Source organism: Carassius carassius, chromosome 45 (assembly GCF_963082965.1).
Source record: "Carassius carassius chromosome 45, fCarCar2.1, whole genome shotgun sequence".
In the NCBI taxonomy this organism is placed as follows: domain Eukaryota; kingdom Metazoa; phylum Chordata; class Actinopteri; order Cypriniformes; family Cyprinidae; genus Carassius; species Carassius carassius.
Window position 1 is genome coordinate 8,339,283 of NC_081799.1, and position 19,857 is coordinate 8,359,139.

At 37.3% G+C, this 19,857-nt stretch overlaps 1 protein-coding gene across 1 annotated transcript; it reads left to right on the plus strand.

Moving 5' to 3' along the window:
* Positions 1–1,071: 1,071 nt before the first annotated feature.
* On the plus strand, positions 1,072–18,875 carry LOC132127430 (oxysterol-binding protein 2-like). Its single transcript, XM_059539290.1, has 14 exons — positions 1,072–1,661; positions 3,076–3,281; positions 9,692–9,942; positions 10,077–10,245; positions 12,656–12,779; positions 13,037–13,091; positions 13,207–13,335; positions 14,509–14,754; positions 14,899–15,019; positions 15,388–15,491; positions 17,106–17,201; positions 17,334–17,518; positions 18,282–18,502; positions 18,611–18,875. The coding sequence occupies exons 1-14, from the start codon at positions 1,504–1,506 to the stop codon at positions 18,751–18,753; spliced, it is 2,208 nt and encodes a 735-aa protein (XP_059395273.1). The 5' UTR covers positions 1,072–1,503; the 3' UTR covers positions 18,754–18,875.
* Positions 18,876–19,857: the final 982 nt, after the last annotated feature.

Genomic DNA, 19,857 nt, shown 5'->3' on the forward strand with positions numbered 1-19,857 from the left:
TTCTTTCCATTGAGTGTGAGGCCTTGCCCCCCATTCAGCTCAAGATAAGCATCTTAATATGTTTATCCCTTACATTTTTCTATCAGCTTCTGAATATGTTTTCTGAAGTTTAATTTTGAATCCATCCAATTTCCAAGAAATCAGACTACATTAACTCGTTCCAGCTGCTGCCCATACATTTTTATATTCAGAAAAGGATTCATTTTCTTATTCAAAAAACATAACCTGGGTTTTTGCCAAAGGAAATCTGAAACCCCATTGTCCTTGCCCAATCCTCAACCTCCTTTATGGCTTTTTGCATTTTCTTTTCCACTAACTTGAACATTCATTTCATTTTCCAAACTTAAAACTGAATCCATGTATTCCTCCCTTTCCCAAATCCTATTCTATTCTCTATTCTAACCATTCTTTCCATAAGTTTGCAAATATTGGATGTCTGAGATATTGGTATAACTGAACTAGTCTGAGATTGAACTAATACCGGAATGCTAGTGTTCCTCTCAATTCTCTTTTTAAAAGGATTTCTAATTTTGACATCTGTAAAGGAAAGATGGACAGCATTAGAACAACACCAGGGTGAGTTGGTGACTTAATTGCGAGCTTAGTAGAAAGCTAGATTCTTTTGAATAATAAGTGAATTTTCTTTATGTTCTTCACTGTTCTCATAATTAAGATCTGAACGTACATAACAGAGACGTCTGTTTCACGTCTGCAATTGACCTATTTTTAAGAGTGTTTGTTCATCTGCAATATGGTTCCAAACAGACGTTTAGAAAATGTTTGTTTATGATTGGGAACGTATGTAAAACTAACATCTGACAGATGTTAGTGATCTTTAACAGACATCTTGCAGACGTTCATGTATGAGCTACTTTTATGATGTTTTTGTTCTGTTTTAGTTAAGAGCTGAGCGAAGAAGATGCTTGAAAATGACCCTTTTGTATTCCACAGAAATATCCGGTTTGTAACATAACCACACGAGTGCGAGTAAATAATAAACACACTATGCTGTCACTATTTACTGTGGCGCCATCTCGTGGCTAGCACAGCGAGCTGCGTTCAAGACACCAGTTCAGTAATGCAATGTACATAAACCGGAGAGGAAAAACAGCGCGTGACTTTACAGCACCAAATGCCATAATGCAAGGATCAAGAATCTAATCGATATCAGATGCAGCCCTAGCTGCCGCATTCATGCAAAGCTTATCTCGGGATGCATAGGCTTGAGCTTTTTAAAGCCTGTGCATCCGTTCTCCTCTCTAATGTCTTTGCGTCATATGGCAGATTCTGAGCAATCTGTGCGTCATCCGCCGTGTTTCCCCCGAGCAGCATCAGTTTCCCATCACATCTCTGGGAAGCGCCGCCTCTCCTCGCGGTGGCCGCAAATTTGACTCCTCGCTTGATCATGCCCTCTGTGCGTTGCATGCATGCGGCGGGACGCGCGCGGTGAGGCAGGTGTCTGGCGCGTGATCCGCAGCGTTGAGACAGGCAGCAGCACTCAACATGACCGAGCTGGTGGCTCGGACCCTTCCGTCTCCTTCAGCTGCGCAGGGTCCCGGCCTGGACGCTTATAAAGGATGGCTTTTTAAATGGACCAACTACCTGAAGGGTTACCAGCGCCGGTGGTTCGTCCTGAGCAACGGCCTCCTGTCGTACTACAGGTAACGCTGCGCGCGCTTTGATGCGCTCGGGACTCGATCGCGGCGCGCGTGACTTTGCTGTGTCACCGTTTTCACCCGCGGTACATTATTTGACCTTAGTTGGGATACGGGTTGCTCAGAAGTTCTAATTAAAAACGTGTTGGCTCCTGTGGGTACCTCTGACATATTTAAACACAAGTCTGAGCTGTCAGTGAAGTAAAATAGTAAAATGCTCAGTCAGTGTCAAAAACTTGATTTAGTGTTCCTTTGGGACACTCTGAAATAAAAATGATATTCTATTTTGAATATTATGTATTATTATTATTAATGTACTCTCACATGATGATTGCTTTTGTACCCTTCAGAGGCCTTGCCATCTTTGCAGCTGTACATATTAGCTTGCTTTACTGCTGTTTTTGTGGATATGATATTAATGATGCTCTGATTAAGCTATATGATCAAATGCAAATATATGATCAAATGCAAATCAAATATATATTTTCCTCACACAATATTAATATATTCACTTAGAACAGTAAAATTATGTAAAATTACTTTCTATAATTATTACAATAGAAAATTTAATCAAAATAATTAAATAACAAAAATAATAATTTATACCCAATAATTTCTTACTATACTTAAATCCCTCATATTAATAAAACAATACATTATTTTTTTTTTTAGTAATTATTCACAATAACAAATTCACTCATAATAATACAATAATAACAAGAAATTATTTTACCCAATAATTACAATAATGAAGCTTCGCATAATAAAATAAAATATTTAACACAATAATTACTCATGAATAAATTCACTCATTATAATAAAATAAAAAATATTATTTACAGCATCATTTATCACAATTTAAAGGCCTAAATCCAAAAGTAATTTCTATAGCATAACACTCATAATAATAAAATAATTGCAATAAATATTTACTCAATTACTTACAATAATAAATTCTCTCATAATGATGGTATAATAAAAGTAAATTATTTTTACAGCATAATTACTCACAATAAAATATTCACATATTATTTACAGCATGATTTATCAATCCACTCATAATAAATTCACTCATAATAAAATAATAATAATAATTTTCTCAATTATATACAATATTAAAATATTTTTTTCACAATTATTACTCACATTAATACATTCATAATGATATGCAATAATTACTCTCAATTTTGAAGTATTTGTTTAGAAACTGCATTAACTGTTGGCAAGGCTGCTGGTAGATTCTGGGCCTGACACAGTTATGTTGAGAATCTTTGACTGGCCACTTAATCATTCTGGCTGATATATCAGTCTGTCACTATTATAAGAGTGTGTTTGTGATTCTGTGGATCTGTGACTTTCAGCTAGCTCCCTCTTAAACTCACATCAATGTGTGTTTGTGTATATGTAAATCTGTCTTTAGGACTCAAGCTGAAATGGCACACACCTGCCGAGGCACGATTACCTTGGCGACGGTGCACATAGAGGTGGGCGACACCTGTCACTTTGTGCTGACGAGTGGGGGGCGGAGCTACCACCTGAAGGCGTATTCAGAGGGCGAGTGTCAGCGCTGGGTTTCTGCTCTGCAGCAGGCCAAAGCAAACACCACACAAATGATGCCCCATTCAGGTGAGTGATGGGTCACACTCGCAGTGCCAAACAAAAGCATCCCAGAATGCAGTTGGTGTGCAGGGCTGTAATCTGGGTATTTCCAATACTATATATTTCCAATACTTTGCAGTTTTGGTATTATTTTCAAATGTGTAAAATGATCATAAACAATGAGAAATGATGTGTAAACAATGAGAAGTGTATGTAATTGTTTAAGTAACTTGCCTTGTTATTCAGGCTTTAAATAATACATTTATCCCAACCATATGCATTATTCTTAAACAGGTCTGCATTTTTACCTTCTTTGCATTTCTTTTATTTTAAGTAGCGTTGTAGAACTAGAATTTAATTTCGCTTTCCATTTTAAACCACTTAAATCACAGTGCATGTCATGTTATTTTTTAATTAGCGCAGATTTACCAACCAGTTTAATCTAAACTCACATTTAAAGTCTGAGAAAATAATGCACAGTAAAATGATGTCCTACATAAAACGTGTTCCTACGTCTTGAATATCCCTTATTAAAAAAAAAGAACTTAGTGCATTTTATTTAATGGCGCCTTTCAAAACACCTCACAACCAAGCACAGATAAAAAAAAATACAAATCACAAAAACACACATCAAACACTCCGCATATACAGATAAAGTGCAGTAAAGACTCAATAAAACATTATAAGAAAGCCTGTATAAAAATATATGTCTTAAGACGTATTTTAAAAGTCAGCAGGCAATCAGTGTTATGTATATCAGGAGGAAGGGAGTTCCATAGGTGGGGGCAGCATATCTAAAAGATCTGGCATCCATGGTGGTTAGTCAAATCTGTGGTACCACAAGAGAAATTGAAGATGAGGATCTGAGAGCATGTGAAGGGGTGTAAACCTGAAGAAGTTGAGTGAGGTATTGGGGTGCAAGATTATGAAATGGCAAGATCTTGAATTCAACGCGATACTTTACTGGAAGCCAGTGCAATTGCTGAAGGACTGGAGATATGTCTAGAAAGAACACGAGCTGCAGAATTCTGGAGCTTACGTAGCAATTTAGAGGGAACACCAGTAATCAGTAATCTATACGTGAAGTGACTAGTGCGTGAACAAGAACTGCTGTATTATTGGTTGAGAGAAAGCGACGGAGACGGTTAATATTACTCAAGTGGAAATAAGCAATCCGTGTGATATTATTAATTTGAGTTTCAAAAGACAGTGTGCTATCCATGATAACACCCAAACTTTTAACCTGAGAAGAAGGACAGATTGCATTATTGTCAATGTACAAGGAAAAACAATTAGATTAGACCAAACAGATGTAGTGCCAACAAGAAGGGTCTCAGTTTTGTTCCAATTTAACTTCAGTAAGTTAGCTGAAACCCAGTATTTAATTTCAGTTAAACTGCTGGACAAAGATGGTGAAGGAAATTAACCAGTTGGTTTGGCAGACAGGTCAAGTTGGGTGTCATTCGCATAACAATGAAAATGAATACCATGTTTCCTTAAAATATAGCCAAGAGGGAGTATATAAATAACTAAAAGAAGCGGGCCCAAAACAGAACCCTGGGGAACACCAGCGGTGACTGTAGATGTTCTTGATCTGAAACTTTTTAATTGAATACACTGAGTGCGTCCAGAAAGATAAGACCTAAACCAAGACAGAGGAGTGCCAGTAATCCCAAAAAGTCGTATCTTATGTGAGACAGGATCAAAGGCAGCGCTCAAATCAAGAACGACAAGTATGGTTAAAAGCACAGAGTCAGCTGCCAGCAACAGATCATTGGTTATTCTGACAAGAGCAGTCTTAGAACTATGGTGGGGACGAAAACCAGATTGAAATTGTTCATACAAATTATTATTAGAAAGATATTCCTGAATTTGAATTGCAATACACTTTTACACTATCTTAGAAATAAACAGTGAAATTTAAATTGGACGTAAATGATCAAAGTTAAATGGATCAGCCCATGGTTTCTTAAGTATGGGAGTAATAATAGCAGATTTAAGAGATGGAGGCACAGAACCAGAAACAAGTGAAGCGTGAACAATTTTATGAATCAATGGCAACAGGGCTGGAAAACAAGCTTTCACTAAAGGAGTTGGTAGAGGGTCTAACAGACAAGTCGAAGATTTTGATTTATTTATCAGACCCACTATCTCTGAAGTAGTCGGTAAGGTAAAGGTAGAGAAAACAGAGTGAGGAGGTGCGTGAGAGATGACTAGAGCCATGGTGGGAAGTACTATCAAGAAATAGCTGATGTACATTTTTAACCAAAAAAAAACAAAAAAACCTTATAGGTTATATAAGCAATATATAGTAAACAACTGGAATTTGCCTCTTTATTGCTAAGGCGAAACATCTTTTTTTTTTTGAGTATTTTCTATAATCATTAAAAAAATATACAAAATAAATTTATTTTACACAAATGCCACTAGGGGGTAGTATTATTCATGGTTATTTTGAAGATTGTTTATATATATATATATATATATATATATATATATATGAAATATTTATAAATGCACAGTATTATGCAAAGTCATGATTATTTGCTTGTAAATATCATGTATTAAATGTTTTTGTTTTATATTTTATAGACAGATTTCATTGTTTATCTATTGATATATAACAAAAAACTTTTTATTTCAGTTCTGAGGATTTTTTTTCTTAACAAAACTTAGTGCTTGTAGTTTGAGAAAACACTCAAATATATTTTAATTGTACAAATAATTGAAGTGTCCGGCTTCTCCTACATGATTGCATTTACAAGAGCAGTTAAGCTCCGCCCACCGTGCAGCTTGGAGAATGTGAGGGGAGAGAGGGAGGGGGAGAAGGAAAATAGGAGAGAGAGGGATGGGAGGGAAGCTGGGAAGGTGACTGAGGAGATGCTACATTTGAACATAATCTTCAATAAATAAGCATTGCTTGCTTGGTATTTATCAGTGATTCAAGAAAAGGTAGGAAAAATTATAAATACTTATGTTTGATTGCCATTTATGCAAAGATATTTGCCTTTTGTCTCAGTGGACAATACATTCAGAGTTGATAGATGCTTATAGCCTGTGTTTTAGTTTGTAAGTTTAGTGGAATGTTACATACTAGTTTAGCTTTAATTTCAGCTTTGATTTCAAAGAACTGTATGCAGTGGCTTTATATGATCAGTTACAGGAATGAGTGTATTTTTATAGATTCTCTGAAGCACATTGTGGCTACTCTATCAGTCAATTCATATTTAATATAACATGTTAATGCTTGCATGTAGTCACTCTTTTATGGGCTAAAGACATTTAGTGCTTACCGCTTAGTCTCAGCGTTTGAATCAGAAACCCATTGAGCTAATGTCCGACTGCACAAAAGCACAATATGCTACATTTAGAACTACATCTAAACATTTTCTGAAGTAATGTGAGCAGTGTTTGCCTGTGTTCAGTTGTCAGGGTGTTACTAGGTTGTTTCAAGCAAATCCTTGGTGTTAAACGAGTCCACGTTGATTGTGGTAAGTGTGAGGAACTTAGAACACGACTCGGTGCAGAGCAGATTATCTGTGATACAAAGTAAGCAGGCTGATGGGACAAATTGGATTGTCAGACAGCCAGTGATCTTAACCGTCGCCTGTTTTCAAAGATCCTTCCAGTCTTTTACGCTGAATCTCGCCTGTTCTGCTGTTAGTTTAGGTGTGGTTATTCAGAGATGAGTCACTCGTGTATCTCCAGCAGGTCAGAGGAAGGGGATCTTTAATTGATTTCCCTTTTCCTTGTACGCCTGCCTTGTTCTCTCTATTTTAATGCCAGCTTCAGGACTCCTTCTGGCTGCAGATGTGGCTCTGTGATGTAAGACGAGGCAGTCGAGCACCTTCGGCAGGAGACGCAGGCACACAATGTCTGTATGTGGGTCATCAGACTGGAGTTCTCATTCTCTCCTCTTTGATTCTGCTCTCGAGAGATCCACACTAATCCACTTTCCCCTGATTGTTTTCTTGGCAAGAAGAAAATGGCAGTGTTTTGTGTGGATTGGGTTAAAGGCGCTTTGGCTTGGATACAGTTTGGGTAAAATGACTGAAGCTGGCATTCCAGTGATCGTGTAATCTTTGCGGATGATGGGTTCGGTTGATCCCCACTGAAAAGTAAAAAAAAAATTGTACTTGCAAAAAGTTCTTCTAACAAATGTAAAAATGTAGATTGAACAAAGTTTTTGTTTTAATAATAGGAGTTAGTTTATATTTTTGTGTGAACTGAACAACAATACTCAAAAATACTCAAACTTTAGTTCGTTCAAAATACCTATACAGTATGTTGCAAAGACATGCATTATTTTATTATAACGAATGAATTTGTTTTCCCTAACCAGCAAAAGTTTAACTAGGTATTGTTTTGCTTTTATGCTTATATTTCCAATCACCTATATCCATATTTTATTTAAAATGATATAAATACTAATGCTACATATTAAATAAATAATATTACAATGAAAAACATAAGATATAAATGTTTGCATTAGTTATATTATTTACTTTTTCTGCTTTTCACCACAAAAAAAACAATTATAATTCAATGAAAAACATCTTTTTATTATTATTATTAAAAGTTGTAAAATAGTAGTTGTGAGTTGTATTCAAAAGTTGTAAAATGTAAATGGTTGCAAATAGTTTTATGTCTTTGTCTAACTTATATTAATACATTATTATTCATGTATTATCAATGATTTTGTATTACTAAATATGCAAACAATGCTTAAGTATTCTTAATAATTTCATATGTTTATCTAGGCTGCATTTATTTGATCATAAATATAGTAAAAAGAGTAATATTTTGAAATATTACTTCAGTTTAAAATTATCTGAATATATTTTCAAAAGTCATTTATTCCTGTGAGCAAAGCTGGATTTTCAGCATCATCACTCCAGTCTTAAGCGTCACATGATCCTTCAGAAATCATTCTGATATGTTGCTTTGATGCTTAAGAAACATTTATCATCATTATCAATGTGCTGCTTTATATATTTGTTGGAATAGATGCCAGATATAACATATACAGGGTCAGCTGATGATCTGATCAGGGTGCAGGTCATTTAAAGGTCACGCTTCTACCCTTTCAGCTCCAGTCTCTGATATTCAGACTGAGTGAGTTTCAGTTAACAGTGTGCCAGCGTGTGCACTGCTCTTCTCCTCAAGCAGACCCCCCAGGATCACACAAGCAAGTGCTGTCAAAAATGTGTTTTGTCACACAAGATGCAATTTACAGCCTGTTCTCGTCTGTATTCCAGTCAGTGATGGCCATGTTGTTTGAGAGAGCAGGTAAAGCCAACGCATTAGCCATTTTTTATTTATTTATTTATTTATTTGTATTTTTTCCATTTTCCTTATAGCTTCTAAAAATAGCTGTCCTCCCAATTGCGTGTGACCTTGTTTCCATGGTAACCGTGTTCATTCACAGAAATCTGGTGTTTTGAATGGGTCGCTGGTTATTATGACGCCTCTCTTCACACTCGCTCGCTCTGTCAGCTACTTACTGCAAACATTCAGCTGTGATGTCCTTCAGCTTACAATGAAATCTAAATCTGGATCTCTCCCTGTGATTGTTTGCTTTCTGTTTAAACGTGTTACCTCTCTCACTTTCTCCATCTCCTCCCATTATGACTTCTTTCCATCTCTGTGGTCATCTTTCAGCATCCATTTAAGGCTTGGCTGAAAAATATGCTTGTAATTGAAAAGCCCTCCACAAAAGGATGGTTTTAGTTCTCAGCTGTCACGTCAGAGCCCTCCAGCACTGCGTCTGTGTGCGTTTGTGCTATTTATAAAGTTATTTCAGCTCAGCCTGCAGCGCTGCAGTGACCATCTCTGTTGGCTGCAGAACATCATAACACACAATAACTTCCCTTATTCAAACGAATATGCCATACTTTCTGTTCATCACTGGAAACATTCTGAATCATCCTTCAGTTTGCAAAGAAGAACAAAAAGGGGCCACAGAATGACTTTACTGTTACTATAATATTAATATATTAAGAACAAAAAGGGGCCACAGAATGACTTTACTGTTACTATAATATTAATATATTATAAGATGACCTGAAATCCTATTTCTTTTCCCACTTCAATAACTATTGAATCACAAAATGAATTGGGGTTCATTTAAGTCTCTATAAAGACCACGTTCTGTTAATAATCATTTATAGTTAATGTATATCATAGTTATATTTCTGTTTACATTATTTAGAGGGCCTTTGAATATTGAGGGGCCATCGAGTCAAAACATAAGATAAATCACTTTCCTAAAATAGCTTATAAAAAGAAAAAAGTAATAAATTTCCCTGTGGATGTCCAGACCAATGAACTGTCATTACCACATACAGTAGACCAGCTGTTAATGATCTGACTGTCAGAGTAAAAACAGAGCTGTGCTTGACTTATATCATCTATCTCTCTGTGTAACTGCTGTGCAGATGACTCTGGAGACGAGGGTCCACTAGCCCAGCCGGATCGAGCTCTGATCCAGGGGTCGCTCAAGACCCTGGCTAGCAAGATTGAAGACCTCAGCACCTGCAACGAGCTGATCGGGAAGCACGGCGCGGCCCTCCAGCGCTCCCTCAGTGAACTGGAGGACCTGCGGGCCGCCAGCGACGGCGTCGATAAACTGAAGACGGTCAACGAGCGAGCCACTCTCTTCCGCATCACTTCCAATGCTATGATCAATGTGAGGTTCAGTGGCTTATTTATAGTTGACTCTGCATATTAAACCTGCCGTTTTAGCATAAAAATACACATTTTATCTTTAAAAATGGCTGCATTTGTGATGAATCTGAATGATTGGGCTGGTTCTTGGATCAGGCCTGCCAGGACTTTGTGGATCTAGCGGAGGCACACAGCCGGCGGTGGCAGCGCGCGCTGCAGTATGAGCGGGAACAGCGCCACCACCTGGAGGAGACTATCGAGCAGCTAGCCAAACAACACAACAGTCTGGAGAGAGCCTGGAGAGAATCGCCCAGCACACACAATAGTGAGGCTTTTTGACTGGTATTTTTATTACCTGTAGAGCACAATAAGTGATGTTTTGCAGATTGTCCAAGCTGCTGTTTTCTCCACACTGAGTGTGAAGAACAAACAGCCTCAAAAAGGTATAAAACATCTTCAATTTGTTGTTTTGACTCATGTGAACTAAGTATTCTGAAGTTATATTTTATAGTTTTAATGCACACCACCATTTAACAGTTTAGTATCTTCAGTATCCTGAAAAAAAGCTATTTGCGTTTCCACAAAAAGTATAAGCAGCACAACTGTTTTTAACATTGATAATGATAATAAATGTTTTTTTAGCAGCAAATCAGCATATTAGAACGATTTCTGAATAGGGTGACCAGACGTCCCGAAATCTAAACTGTTGTCCCGAATCCCGAATCTGGCCCTAATTGTCCCAAAAATTATACTAAAGCAAAATCTTGAGTAGTTATTGTCTGATAAACATTAAAAACTGTCTGCGGAGGTTGAGTCGTCCTGCAGCCAGCCCCCGCTGGCTGCTCGTTGGCTGCAGCATCTTTTTTCTAAGTTCTAAAAAAATACCGTAGGCGGCTAGACACGAATTTAGATATTAATTTATCTAATTAATCCATATGCACAAAGACAATACGACCTTTTTGTCCCCTTTTTGTTTTAAAGCTTGATGAATAGAGTGCAAGTTGCTGCAGCTGGGAGGAGGACAGTGATGCACGCGTACAGGAGTGATTGACAGTTCGCAGCACCACTGTGTACAAAAAATACTCCGCTACACAATTATTTCGTTATTTTCGTTTAAGCTTATTAGCGTTAGCGTTACAGAAAGGTCTGATTTACGCACTGTTACAACAGTCATTGTTTTTTTTTTCTTTTTCCAATGACATTTGATAAAACATGATTTTAATGATGTTGTTTTTTTGTGACAGACTAAAGACTAATGACAAACTGTTGATCTTTGCATAAAAATGTGTTTAGTTAAGGTTTGAAATTCATTATCTTTTATTATAGGCTACGAAGTCTAATATCATAAGTCCCCCATCCCATCACCCAAGACCGCAGACACCCCCTTCTTAAATAAACATTTAAAAAAATTATGTTCCTCTGTTATTAAAATGTACTAATTAAATAAATATTTTAATATCACAATATTAGTAAGTTAAAAAAAATAATATTTACATTGATAAATATGATGCTGAATGCATGTTATTATGCCAGGCTTAAAATGCAACACTCGGTTTTATGCGAATGTTGTACGAATGTTATATTATAATATTGACCCCAGGGGCAGCTGGCCAATAGAGGGCGCTAGGGCGCCGCCCCCCCATGAGCATATACCATAGACTGCAGTCAAATACATGTAAATACATAAATAAATCATATATAAAATTATCAATATTTGTGTGTTTGAGATAGTAAATGCAGCTAGTATATTTGAAAAATATTATAGAAATTCAAAATGTTTGTTTTTCTACACGTCCCGTCTAGATCTGTACACGTGATCAGCTCTGGGGCGCTGGAGAAAGCGCCCCAGAAAGGCGGGTCTTTGGAGCAGTTTAGCCAATTGCTGATTTTAGATATAAATGTTTGACATAAACTGTAGCCAATCAGCGAGCTAAAATCTAGTCAGCTATGGGCGCTTCGCCTAGCGCCCCAAACTGCGCGCGGCCGCGAGGCGCGAGCAATGGGCGCGAGCCACTACTAAAGTATCGAGTTTATTATGTTTATTTACTGTACATTTTGTGGAACATTTGTTTGAAATCACTCAAAATTGTTGCAGGTAATAGTTGTATTTAATCAGCTAATTAATGACTAAGTATTTTGTTTGAGTTAAATTTCAAATGCAAATAGAAAGTTTGTGCAATATGTTTGTTTTTGTGCAAAAATGCCTCAACCCTTTAATATTGGCATTAAATAATTACTTTTCACAGAGCACTGGTATCCTGGGTGGTTATTAATTATAATAGGATTTTTTTATTTATATAGCCTTTCCAACAAAGTCGCTTTACAATATAGGCCTAGGTTAAGGAATTGAACTAAATAAACCTCAACATCAAAGATAGACATACCAAGGGCAGATATAAATATACAGAGTTCAGTTACAAAGTTAGGTTAAAGATTCAAGCAAGTAACATAAACATTAATAATAAGGTAAAATTTAAAGATTCTGAGCTAAAGAGTAATATTCAGACAAAAAAAAAAGGTTTTGAAGGAGAAAAGGGTGAATGCTTGACAGACGTCTTGAGCAAAAGCATTCCACAACCTGGGAGCCACAATGCTATAAGACCTGGTGTCCCATGGTTACCAAGGCCAAGCTATTTAAAATAACCGAATATGACAGCCCCACCTAACATAATTTTCACCAGCCGCCACTGATTGACCCTGTCAATAAATGAGATTGTCCATGTGTTGCTCTTCAGAAGGGGCCGAGGGAACACCGGAGGGAGAATCCAGTGAAGAGAATGAAGATATAGAGTTCTTTGATGCCATGGAAGACTCTCCTGCCTTTATCACAGTGCCTGCAGACGATCACTCACAACACAGGTCCATATATACAGATCACATCATGAGAGATCGTATGATAGTGGATGCTAAGTGGAAAAATGTTATTGTGGTGAATATTGCACACGACAAATTGTTTTTCAGCATCTGTACATTGTTTATCTACTCTGTGCTTGAATAATGAATGATCTTCCCATAGTGTGGCTTGTGAGTACAACACATATTTACAGTAAGAAGCAATTTGATATATCCGCTCTCACTTGTGTTTCTGTGTGTGTATGTCTTAAACACTTGAGCAGTAATCAGACCGTGACCAGTGGAAGTTTATCCAGTAATTGGAGCCAGGATGACAATGTGAGTTTAAGCTTTTGTTTAATCATAACATATCAAAAGAGAACCACACATGCCAAATAGCATTAATCTTAAATAGATGTTTGTTCACTATAGCGTTTTCTCTCTGTGTACACAGGACAGGTCTGGTAGCTACCTCCGCAGGGGTAGACGCTGTCGTATCCCAGATAAGCCCAACTACTCCCTGAACCTGTGGAGCATCATGAAGAATTGCATTGGAAAGGAGCTCTCTAAGATCCCCATGCCTGTGAGAAGAGCCTATATACAACAGAGTTATAAGCTATGGGAGATAATGCCCAATTATTATAAATAAAGAAATGGTTCAACCAAAAAAAGCAAGATTTGCTGAAAATGTTCTGAGTAGGCGAGTTTGTTTCTTCATGGGAATGGATTTGGTTCCTCTGCACTAACAGGAGACCAAACAGGAGGATTAATACATCACAATAATCCACCATACTCCAGTCAAAGCTGCATGTGTGTAATGAACAAATCCATCAGGAGATTTTTCACTTCAGACTGTTGCTTCTGGTTAAAATCCTCTATTCATAACACTGTTTCTCTCATCTGAATCAGGTGAGAAATATGCATGTATTCACAAGTAAAAACAGTCCAAAACAGTTTTAATATGTGGGTGGATTTTACTGTAGAGAACAACAGGGCATGGACTTTTTCACTGGAGGAAGCATTATTATGGATTATGGACAGTTTTTATGCTGAAAGGGCTTATTGATTCATTCATTTATTAAAAACACACTTTCTGCTTTACAAGACATAAACTGATGGACTGGAGTGGTGTGCATTACTGTGAAGTTTTTATCAGCTGTTTGGACTCTCATTCTGACGGCACCCATTCACTTCAGAGCATCCATTGGTGAGCAAGTGATATGTGACCCTGGACGACAAAACCAGTCTTAAGTCTCCGGAGTATATTTGTAGCAATAGCCCAAAAGATTTTGTATGGGTCAAAATTATCGATTTATCTCTTATGCCAAAAATCAGTAGGATTCTTTATTTATTAGTAATATGCATTGCTAAGAATTTAAAGGTGATTTTCTCATTTAGATTTTTTTGCACCCTCAGATTCAAAATTTTCAAATAATTGTGTCTTGGCCAAATATTGTCCAATCCTAATAAACCATACATCAACAGAAAAATTATTTATTTAGCTTTCAGAAGATGTATAACTCTCAGTTTCGAAAAATATACACTTAAGACTGGTTTTGTGGTCTAGGGTCACATATAATGATATATTTCTCCAAATCTGTTCACATGAAGACACAGATTCACTTACATCTTGGCTTGCCTGAGGGTGAGTAAATATTCAGCACATTTTCAGTTTGGGGTGAACCTTCAAATTCTCAAAATCTTTATTATCAGCATCTTGACATGTATCCGTGTGTGTCTGAATCCTCACTTCCAGGTGAACTTCAACGAGCCGTTATCGATGCTGCAGCGCTTGACAGAGGATCTTGAATACAGCGAGCTCCTGGACCGGGCGGCACGCTGTGACTCCTCTCTGGAGCAGATGTGTCTGGTGGCCGCCTTCTCCGTCTCATCCTATTCAACTACCATCCACCGCACAGGGAAGCCCTTCAACCCCCTGCTGGGAGAGACCTATGAGCTGGACCGCGTGGAGGAGTACGGATACCGCTCCATCTGTGAACAGGTCCGAAACCACATACTCGTAGTGTGTAATTAACAAAAAATAAATAAATAAACATATTTTACTTACCTAATTATAATTAATGCATTAAATGTTGTCAGTGATTGTGTGACACACTGATCAGCTCTTTCTCACGCGCTCTCTCAGATAAGTCATCACCCTCCGGCCGCGGCCCACCATGTGATATCACAGCGAGGCTGGACCCTGTGGCAGGAGATCACCATCGACAGCAAATTTCGTGGCAAATACATCTCTATCATGCCGCTAGGTGATCCATCATGAGCTATGAGTCACCTTTAGAGCACATCACATCATTACACACAGACACAGACACAAAATCCATCAGTCATGGCTCGTTTTAGACTAATAACCAGTTTCTAGTGATACACTGAGTATACAATCCAGAGTTACTTTAAAACATTGATTGACAGAACAAATGTTATAATATAAAAAAATTCATTTGAGAAATGGTTTGTATTTTTATAGAGCCTTTTATACTGATGGTTATTGCAGGTCTCCCTGCAGCTTCAATATATATTTTAGAGTGAATCAAACTTGTTTGCGTTTATTTCCATGTACATTTCCCTCTTTCTCCTGCTGTTATTTGCTCATAGTGCCTCTCTTTGCTCTCTGCAGGCAACATCCACCTGAGGTTCCACTCCAGTGGAAATCATTATGTGTGGAGTAAGGTGACCTCCACTGTGCACAATATAATTGTGGGCAAACTGTGGATAGATCAAGTATGTGTGTGGTTTCATACTCTTTTTTTTTTTATTTGTTATGTGTTCATATTACACATAACATTTCATATTACACGTCTTTCTAAGTGTATGACAGTAGTTGAATCTTTAAAGAATATCCTCTTTTTTTCTTTTTAATGAAAGAGAATAGGGACAGGTGCTGACAAACTCCAAAATTATTTTAAAAAAATCAAGGTATCATAAAAAAAGGCTCATGCACATGAGTTATTTTATATTTATTAATATTTTGAATTAGCTTTTATTTTAACTTTTTCATTTTAATTTCAAGTTTCAGTCATTTTATTACGTTCTTTTGTCTTTTTTAATATTTCTATTTAGCTTTTCTATTTATTTTTATATCCATTTTAATTTTAGTAGTTGCCACACTGCTGCTAGGAGAATGCATGAAGAAGCTAAATGAAGATGAAGATCATCTAAATAGTAAATCTAAAGGATGCTAAATCCACATGAAGAACAATAGCACACAGGGTAAAACTAAGACAATAACTGACAACTCAAAGAACTGAGGAGAGAGCTTAAATGAGGAACTAATGAGGGACAGACAGGTGGTGAGCATTAACCAATGATGAAGTAATGAGAACAGGAACAAACACATATAAGGGCAGACAGGAACTGGGAGGTACCAACAGAAAATAACCAGATTTAAGTCCATCACGTGACAGTAGTTTTAGTACTTCAACTTAAAATTATTTTATTTCAGTTAGTCGCCAGGGCAATATTTCTATTTTACATGTATGTTTTTATTTATTTATTTCAGTTAATGAAAGCAAAAAAAAAAAAAAAAAAAGTTTAGTTTTAGTGCTATATTCCAACCCATGGGTTTCACAGACAAATCTTAAACCTAGTCCCAGGCTAAAATGTAAGTCTGAGCTGTTTCAACTGAAAGAAACGTGTACTGACTGATCCTGAAATATGTCAGCGGCCTCGTTTTGTCTCAAGATGCACACCAGTAATGTTTTTTCTAAGGGATGTTAATAAAAATTACTTTAAAATCCTAATTGAAACATAGCGTAGTGCTGTCTTAAGATAAGCCCTGTCTGTGAAACCAGGCCCAAGTCTTTTCAAGCTGTATGATACATTTCTTTGAGAAACTTGTTGAAATTGAAATCCATATTTACTAAATCTTTATTGTGGTGCTCAAATAAAACCATTTGATGTGTTACGTCATATTTGACTGAAGGAAAAAAAAGTCTAAGGGGTTTGCAGCAACATGAGGGTGATAAAATGATGACAGGATTTTCATTTTTGAGTAAACTGTATGGTTCGAGTCCTCCCACGTGGTGAGGCATTACTCATCTTCAGCACTCCATCTGGTAGAGAAAAGTCACCATTGACACTGCTCTTCTCCATCTGTCTTCCGCTCCTGTCTTTGCTACTGCAGAGGAAATGGGAAACAATTATTACAGCTCTGGATTGAGTCAGTGGGAAATGCAGTTAAATTAATTGACCATCAAGGCTTGATATTGAAATAAATCTTATTAACCTCCTTAATAAATGTTCAGTTCATGTAACTTAACTCTAATCCAAACACCTGCTCTTCATCACTGCAGCTCAGTCATTGTTATTAACGTATTACTCTCTGTCCTGATGCAGGCTGGGGACATTATAATCATGAACCACAGGAACAAGGACAAATGTCACCTCAAATTCTCCCCATACAGCTATTTCTCCAGGGATGTTCCCCGCAAGGTCGGTCGGTGTATCAATCACCTTCATTCAGTCAGATGGTTTTCTAGCATGTGAAATGTGAGGCTGTGTGCTGCTGCCCACTGCTGGGCAATGAGTGTAACCGCAGGAGTATGTTTGTGTGCATGTACACAGGTAACAGGCGTTGTGATGGACAGCGAAGGTTGTGCCCAATACATTCTCTCTGGAACGTGGGATGACAAAATGGAAAGTGCAAAGATCATAGAGAGCAGCCACGGCTCTGGAGGATCTGAGGGCAAACAGAAAACTGTCTATCAGACTCTACCACCAAAACTACTGTGGAAGAAATACCCTCTGCCGTAAGAGTCTATCTGTCTGTCTGTCTGTCTGTCTGTCTGTCTGTCTGTCTATCTATCTATCTATCTATCTATCTATCTATCTATCTATCTATCTATCTATTTATCTATCTGTCTGTCTGTCTGTCTGTCTGTCTATTTATCTCTCTCTCTCTATCTGTCTGTTTCTGTCTGTCTATCTATCTATCTATCTATCTATCTATCTATCTATCTATCTATCTATCTATCTATCTATCTATCTATCTATCTATCTATCTATCTATCTATCTGTCTGTCTGTCTGCCTGTCTGTCTGTGTGTCTGTGTGTCTGTGTGTCTGTCTATTTATCTCTCTCTCTCTATCTGTCTGTCTGTTTCTGTCTGTCTGTCTGTCTGTCTGTCTGTCTGTCTGTCTGTCTGTCTGTCTATCTATCTATCTATCTATCTATCTATCTATCTATCTATCTATCTATCTATCTATCTATCTATCTATCTATCTGTTAATCTTCTATCCGTCTATCTATCTGCTCCAACTGTTCTGCATTAAACATTTCAGCAATGTTGTTTCAATGTTGAAAAAAGAACTGACCTTATTTCAACCATATTTCAATGTTGAAGGTCGGTTATGTGCCGGCTGGGTTATTTTTTGATTGTGCTCCTAACTTTCTGAAGATGAGAGCACCAGTGCTACCAAGTAAATAATGTAATTTTGTGTCTTGATCTATTTATCTTTTAATATATTTTTTGTAAATTTCTACTCTCTCTCTCTCTTTCCTCTGTAATTCCAGTGAGAATGCAGAGAACATGCATTACTTCTCTTCTTTGGCTTTGACTCTGAATGAGCCGGAGGATGGCATTGCCCCTACTGACAGCCGCCTACGTCCTGACCAACGGCTGATGGAGGCAGGCTTGTGGGATGAAGCGAACGCTGAGAAACAGTGTCTGGAGGAGCGTCAGAGACTGGAGAGGAGGAAGAGAGAGGCGCAGGCAAATCTTGCTCTAGAAGAGCGTAAGACAGAGCCTCACCCACTCATTGTTTCATATACCTAGTAAGCATAATACATTACAAACATTAGGAAAGTATCTCACTGCAGATGTTTTGTCCTGGATTTGACAGGTAAGGAGGCCGAGAGCTACCAGCCCTTGTGGTTTGATAAAAGGACTGATACAGAGACAGGTGAGAGCAGCTACATGTATAAAGGAGGCTACTGGGAAGCCAAAGACAGACAGGACTGGAGTCAGTGCCCTGCCATCTTTTGAAGCCTCTCTTCCATACCAGGACCAGCTTCCCATTCCAAGTCATCCTGCCAACCCATGTTTCCCAGATGTGGAATATGCAGATTCCAAGGCACCCATATGCGTGTGTGTGTGTGTGTACATATATATATATATATATATATATATATATATATATATATATATATATATATATATATATATATATATATATATCTTAATTCGATGTGAATTCATGGGGGCATTGAGACTCCTGTATTGTAGCAGGGAAAATTCACATTGCATGGAAAACCGTTCTAAGCACAATAGATGGAGGCACTTTATAAATGTGACAGTGACAGACAATGATCTGGGGAATGTAACACTTCACCAGGAAAAAGATTCTTCCTCAAAGCTAATTTAAACACTGGTTTTTAACTGTTTCAGGTCGGCTGTATGATATCCATGAATTATCCATTGTGTGAATCAGAGCACATGCTACTTTTGAAGTATGAAGAGCGAATGCCCTCAAGACTGTGTTCCTGCATTGACCTGTAGTGTAGATGAGGTGTTGTGTAATTTCAATAGTCCAAACATGCTCCATAAACAACCTAGGTAGAGTCCAGATCAGTGAATTGATGTTGCTTCTACAAAATAAAAATGATCAAGGCTTAGATATTTAATGCGAGAATTCGTTTTAGCTACCCGTTTAGTTATTTAGCACAAGTGTAATGTGAATGTCAATGTGTAGGTGATGAATTACAGCTTAGTGGAAATTCTCCATATAGAGTCCTGGCTAAATGTTTGCAAACATGCTAAAAAAAATCAAGCTATCACACATTTATTTATTTAAATAGATGAATAAATAATACTTGCACATTGTTCCATTATATGACTCATCTGCATGCTGTGCAGATTTTTTTTGAAATAATTATGCAAATTAAGCATGCACTTTAACAGATATGCTCATATATTTGTTTAACACTCACAGGAAGGTACAGTTTCAGTTCACATTTTAGGGTGTTTTGCAAAACTTTGGCCTTGACTATTGTCAACAATTAGCATTTTGTGGTGTCAATAATTTCTAGTTTCCAGTATTAGCTGCTAAAGTATATTTACATAACATACTTCATTAATGCTGCAAGGAAC